The 7,081-nt window shown below is 40.2% G+C and overlaps 1 protein-coding gene across 1 annotated transcript in view; it reads left to right on the forward strand.

Moving 5' to 3' along the window:
• Positions 1 to 7,081, forward strand: part of LOC140131354 (uncharacterized) — a 44,592-nt gene extending 37,511 nt beyond the window's left edge. Inside the window, exons 13-14 of the mRNA XM_072150886.1 lie at positions 3,470 to 3,580; positions 5,647 to 7,081. Coding sequence (XP_072006987.1) covers positions 3,470 to 3,580; positions 5,647 to 5,773 — 238 coding nt within the window. The 3' untranslated portion in view covers positions 5,774 to 7,081. The remainder of the gene's footprint in view (positions 1 to 3,469; positions 3,581 to 5,646) is intronic.

The raw sequence follows: 7,081 nt of genomic DNA on the forward strand, positions 1-7,081 counted from the left end.
CAGTCCTGTTGAAGCCAATTCATATTCAGGTTCCCCCATAAATCCTAAACTGTTTCCTTGCCTGAAAACTATTATTTTTTTATTTTCTGTATGAAATCATTGGGGATCTTGAATATTGGTAGATCATATTGATGAGGGTCAGCAATATTGACAGTAAAGTATCATTATTAATATTGCACCCAGCTATATGAAACTTCACAGCTCATTAATGGAAATCTACCACTAGCTGGTAGATATATTAAACTACAAATACATGCCTACGCTCCTATTGATGTTGAGCCTGGTGTACTTCTCTAAGCTTGACAGGGATCACCTAGAAAAGAAACTTATAATTAGCAGCCCGGATCCCAGCATGTCAAGCTCATAGAAGAGAAAACCGACAAGGCAGAGGGCGGTGCCTCGGGTGATACCTCACGACAATGGTCCAAAATTAACATTCCACAGCGGGGCTGCTAACCTTGTTTTTTCTTGGATAATAGCAGAGTGTCCCACTCGGGATTGGATGGGTTACCAATGGTCCACAATGTATCCACGATATTCGTTTATAGACAAATGTGCTTATGATCAGCCCAAAAAATGGCCAAACACCCCCAAATCACCGGGAGTAGGAATTTATAGGACAAAACAAACGGACAGAAGGGACCTGCAATCAGACGCTAATCCAATTGGGGCTATAAGAAAGCACTATAAGAATGCACTATAAGATTAATGGAAGATCAATGAAAATTGACTCAACTCCAAATAAAATCAGGTGATTTTAATAGGTTAAAAAAACAAAATTATATTCAAAGGTAAAATACAGTTACACTTACATAAAACAGTGAAATAATGTGATGTGATGTCCCTGTTAACGCGTTTCGGGCTGGTGCCCCTTTATGAAAACCAACGGTCCATTTGTTTGGCTGTATTAGGTGACAGGGGCATAGCAATGCGCTCTGCCGGCTGGCGCACCCTATGATGCGGTGGTGTTGCTGCTGAATATGTCCTAGTTTGTGCCGGCAAAACGCATGGATGTGCCTGTGCCGGCTGTTACAGCAGAGAGAAGAAAGAAGAGCAGCTGCAGGCAGCCGCACGGAGAATCGGGGAGCTGCGCCGAGCATGGGGGGCGCCGGAAGATGAGTATGTAAGTTTATTTTTTTTATGTGCTGGGCAAAATGGGGGCTGTCTGACCATATACTACACTGGGCTGGCTATATACTAAAGGGGGCTGGATGGCTATATACTAAAGGTCCCTGGCTGGCTATATACTACAGGGATCTGGCTATATACTATACTTGGCTGGCTATATACTAAAAAGGGCTGGCTGGCTATATACTAAAAGACGCTGGCTGGCTATTTACTACAGGGGGCTGGCTATATACTAAAGGGGGTTGGCTATATACTACAGGGGAATGGCTGGCTATGTACTACAGGGGAATGGCTGGCTATGTACTACAGGGGGCTGGCTGGCTATATACTACTGGGGGCTGACTGGCTATATACTACTGGGGGCTTGCTGGCTATATACTGGGGGGCTGTGAGCAATGCATTTCCCACCGGCTTATACTTGAGTCAATAGGTTTTTCCCGTTTTGGTGGTGAAATTAGGGGCTCGGCTTATACGCGGGTCGGCTTTTACTCAAGGATATACGGGCAAGTGTTAAAAATTAAATAACAGTGTTTTTTTGTATATGTATATGTTTTCCTCTTAATTAGCGCTGGAGGTGGTGCTTTCCGGGCGGAAAACTTAACCTCTATTGATGGGATGTACGTCAATATATTCCCGGATAATGAGGGTGATCTTTTTATGTCTGTGGAGAGGACTAATTAAAATACACAAAAATGAAAAGGACCTAAGTGCTCTGTTCAGAGCCTTTTCAATTCAAATTTGTTTATTGAAGAATATCAAGATTGTGGATTGTCAAAGAGCTACTATGGCAACTGATGTCTTTCAGCTCTCTCCTACCTTGTGTGGATAAAACGGAGGGGGCACTTTTAGCATATGCAGTATTTTGTTCTTCATTTTTTTTAATTGCATGGAAAGACTGCGGACATTAGTTACTATGGTATTGATGCCTGAACAGTGCATCTTTCCAAAGCCTGTGACACAAAGATACAGTTATACTTAAAAGGAGCCTACAAGCAGTTTTGACCATGTAAAACTTCTGACAGTGCTGGAAATCTGTTTAAGCTGCATGTGTGCGTTTTGAGTAGCAGAAGGACTGCAAGACGCATTTATATTTCAGGATTATATGTGGACCTGGAGCATTAGAGGCACATCCTCAAATTACTGCTCCATAGTCCCTCCCCTCTGCTGTGGGTAAAGGCTATAGCAGGCATTGGGTTTGATACTGCAGCAGTCACTCAGAGCAGAGGAGAAAGGTTGTTTTTAAGTACTGCAACTACTAACTAACTAACCAAGGTATGTTTAAACAGCTTTCCAGGGGTCCAGCAGGTTTTATATAGTGAGTATCTTGAGTGAGTACAAAATCTTTTCTCTCAACAACATTTTTTTTTCTAGTTAGTTTACCTAATGTCTGTGTCTGTCAATGCAGGAGTTAAAGGTTAAAGGAAATCTATAATCAAAATCCATCATGATAAACGAGTGATACTTATAGATCCAGGCACAGTGACTGTGATAATCTTATATTTGTTATCCATGGCCTCCTTACTTCTTAAAGCAACTTTTAAGACCTATAAGATATCACAGTCACAGTGCCTGGATCTATGAGCAAGTGCCCCCTGTTTCCTTTGCATATTGATGACAGACAGCCAATTATTTCAGCTTCTTCCTCTTTACCGGCCATGATGAATATTTTCAGTTATCTGAAAGAGTGCAAAGAGGAGCTTGCTGATTCCTCTGCCGCTTTCCAGCCCTCCCAGATTTCCTGCATTGCTAGGTGGTACCACTTCTATTCAGACCCCGAATTTTGGTTATAGGTGTGACATCACAGAAAAATCACAGCTAGGTGCTATGCACATACTGTATTCCAATACTGATTTGTGTCTGGAAAACCCCTTTAAACAGTTAAGTATATCACAGCAATGAATGCATTTGATTGACTATGGAAGGCCAATATTGATTTTGTCTCAGTGACTAAAAATTTGTTGTAATATAGATATCTTATCCATCTATCTATTTATCTATCTATCTATCTATCACGGTTCATGGAATAAAGTTTCACCCCCTTTCAACACTACTTGGAGTGCTGCCTCTTCACTTTGATATATTTGGGATTCTCGGCCAAGGAATCACCTGCTACTGCACTCACTGCTTCAGCTGTGCTGCTCAGGACTCTCCCTTGTTTGTCTATCTATCTATCTATCTATCTATCTATCTATCTATCTATCTATCTATCTATCTATGTCTGTCTCTCTCTCTCTCTGTCTGTCTGTCTGTCTCTCTCTATACTATGTATTCCAGTGTGTCACTAACATAAAGCTAGTATGTAAACTGAAAACTGATATACTGTATGAATAATGTGTTGCAGGGTATGCTTGATAGCGAGCTACTGCTACACCACCCTGGAATGCTTAAAACTCAGTTTCTGCAAGGAAATTACAGCAGATGCCATTGAAAAGCTTTGCAAAAATTGTAAAAGGTAATGTAATAAAGTATATGTTAACAAGGGAAGACACCTGTTTTCGGAAAATATTCTGAGATATATGTAGTGTATTAATATAACTGTGGCAAAATATTGGTTTGTTGCATTTTTGCTACAGTAGAATCTGCAGTGCAGCAAACATGAACTTGTTTTTCTTCAAAAAACAGATTCAAATCAGCCAAATGCATTGTAACATGCAAAAACTCATGCGTTTAAAAACCCATCAAGAACAGTCCAGGAATGTACTGTGTTACCACACCCTTAATGGGGGATATTTATCAGGACCTCTGCGCACCGCCAGTGGCGCAGAGGCCCTGAAATAATCGCAAATGCTAGCTTATTGCTAGCTTTTGCGATTATTTTCCCCAATCCACCACCTTCACGCCAGTGGGGCGTGAAGAGGCGTGAAGGGGGATGCGGCCGGCCGAGCGGGGGGCGTTACTGTCCCCGCGCCTGCGCACTCGCTGCTGCCAGCGACTTTTCATACGTGAAAAGTCGCAGGTTGCGTTTCTTTCTATGCCAGGCCCTGCCTGGCGTAGGATAAGCGCTGCGCAACTGGCAGCCCGATACATGAAGAGGCAGAAGCCTCTTCATGTATCGGGCTGCGAATTTGCAGCGGCGGGGCTATCATACGCTGGCGCACGAGCGTATGATAAATATCCCCCAATGTGTCAGTCTTTAGACCAGTGCAGACTAGAACTAGACGGGCCTTTGTGAAAACCAGTTTAATCGATATGTCTGATGCTGGATAATTAATATGGTGCAGTGTAAGACTGAGGAGTACAACGGAGTGTGGGGACAAAAAGTCCCTAAACTTCAGGCAGCTAAATTCTGGGAGAAGGAGGTGACGTCACGTGAGAGATGTGCTGCTAATTCTAACTTTCTTATAAACCAGTTTGCTGGTGTTTCAAAAGAGTGCAGGCATGGGGCGTCCCCTCCACTGGCCGCCTCGTCTCTCTACGCCCTCTTCGCAACCACATAGCATGGAGTTGCCGTGTTCGCTATTTTACTCGCAAATTCTTGCAATGCGCAGGAATTTGCAATTATTTCTCTATTTCTACACCAGAAAAATTGGCATAGAAGCAGCAATAAATTTCCCCCTATGTATCAGTTCCTTATGGTTTTCTAGATCTTTGCTTGCTGTCATTCTGTAGAAAGATTCAGATGTGCACATCTGGATTGTTGAGATGAAACAGGAGCAACAGTGAAAACCTGTTGCAGTAAAAAGTCGCATATAGAAGAGAAAAAAAATAAAATAAAAGTTTGATAAACGCGCCCTCTGTGCTTACTTCCAGTGGACAGAAATCTGACCATTGTCACACAGGTGCACAGCTCTTTATATAACAGAGAGCTGTGTGATATAATGGGCTGTGCACCTATATGACCAGGAACATGCAAGCAGAGGTCTAGAATACGGAAGATATATTGGAAAATTGTATAAATTTTATCTAAACTTTTTTTTTTCCTGCAACATTACTGCAGGTCTTTATCAGCATTCAAGCTTTTCATAGGTTAGTTTATGTTTTTAGTATAGGTTGATAGTGTTGATAAACTTATACTGGCAGACGGAGGCCTCCTTTTGGTCTCTGTCCTCTATAAGTCACATAGAGTAGGAAAGACTGTTCCCTAGTAATGTCTTTATAAACTATAAAGACATCATTCAATAAATTGATCTATAGATCCCCTAAAAGATGTCTTTTTATACAGCACCCCCATAATATGTCCCCTCATACATTTTTATACAGCCCCACCACCCACTACAACACCAGCACCCATCTATCAAATTTATGTACAGCACCAGTATTTATAGATTTAGAATATGGTCCCATTAATAAAGTTACGTATAGAACCAGGATCCCCTAATAAATGTATTCATTGCCAGGACATTTCTCTGATTTATATCTTTTTTGGTCATGCTTTATACTGCAGCTGTGATTACATTGGCTGTTCTGTATAATATATATATATATATATATATATATATATATATATATATATATATATATATACCCACCACAAGCTTACCAGGAAGTAAGTCTCATTGAAATTATATTTTTTTTCAGGCTAAAGGTTCTTCACCTGTATGGTTGCCGTGTATCTCCTGACCTTGGACAAATCAAAAAATTCAGCAAATCATTCCAAATTCTTCATGATTTATCTATACCAACTTCAAATATACTGGGGGAATAATTATCCCTGCTGCAGTGCTGCAGGTCATATACAGTGATCATTCAACCTGACATAATAGGAGACACAGCAGTGGTAACTGGAATGGAAGAGGACTTTAAGTGTGCGGTTTTAATGCAAGACACCAGGTTCTGGTTACTGATTGCAGGTGTTGCATACACACCCTAAAGAAAACCTGTTAGTCAAATAAAGTCATTTCCCATGAAGCCCCAGAGCCTCAAGTGTAGCAAAGTCATCCACCATTATAGGGATTCCCTTGGATTTCATCATCAGGTATTTTCTGTGACAAGTTATCAACACTGGATCAGTGGGAGTTCTTGCACTGAGGGAGTTGAAGTCCAGAACAGGCTCAAAGGCTCAAATGTGAGGACCACATTTTGAAATTTCACAGGGGTTTCAGTGTAAATGCACTATGGCAGCTATAATTGGTTTGTTTTGATCTATTTAGGTCTGAATGGTAACACAATACTCATTGCTGCCTTAGTTTATTACTGTATCCTGCTCCCCATTTTCTTTATTTGCATCGTGAAGGGAAAATTGTTTCTGCCTACATGGCTCATTTAGGAACGTTTCTAGATTTCAGTGGAAAGGAAGTGCCCAGTTTGGTATCAACAAAACCTTATTCCTTCAAAATGTGTTTTCCATGAGAAACCAGTTGCTTAGATGTGCATGGAGGGGTAGCAGACAAAAGCAATGGTCAACAACACAGCCTGCTAAATTGCTTAATAAAATAGAAAATCAATTAGGTAGGGATATATTACATCACAGATAATTATATTTCTACTTTCCACCCTAGGATCATCTAATGTCAAGGATATGTTCTTTGTCAACTTAGAAATTACACATTACACATTTATGAAAAAATTTCAGACTTTTATTCACGAATAATTATGCAGTACATACAGTCAAGAGAAGAGAATTTACAGAATTATTCGTGAATAAAAGTTTAAAATTTGAAAAAAAAAAAATTTCAGACAAATAAAAAACTAAGATTGTCTGTTTTTAACTTTACATCGCCTCTTGGTTGGCATACTTTTCAGGAAAAGCTTTTAATCTTATTTTTCAAAGAAATATGTTGTTGTGTCCTCTTCCCCAACCTTTCTTCCTTATTTAAAGAGAACCTGTCATGCAAATTAACCTACCCAAAATAAAGGCTTTATCAAAACTATGATTAAAAAGCATTGCCCCTAAATGACTCCTTTCCATGGCTGCAAGGTAGCAAAAATAAGTTTGTAAACGTATATGCAACTCACCTGTTGTGAGTTATTTACAATTATTGCATCCTGGATATTAAAATGTAATTGCATTGCC

Source organism: Engystomops pustulosus, chromosome 1, assembly GCF_040894005.1.
Source record: "Engystomops pustulosus chromosome 1, aEngPut4.maternal, whole genome shotgun sequence".
Classification (NCBI taxonomy): domain Eukaryota; kingdom Metazoa; phylum Chordata; class Amphibia; order Anura; family Leptodactylidae; genus Engystomops; species Engystomops pustulosus.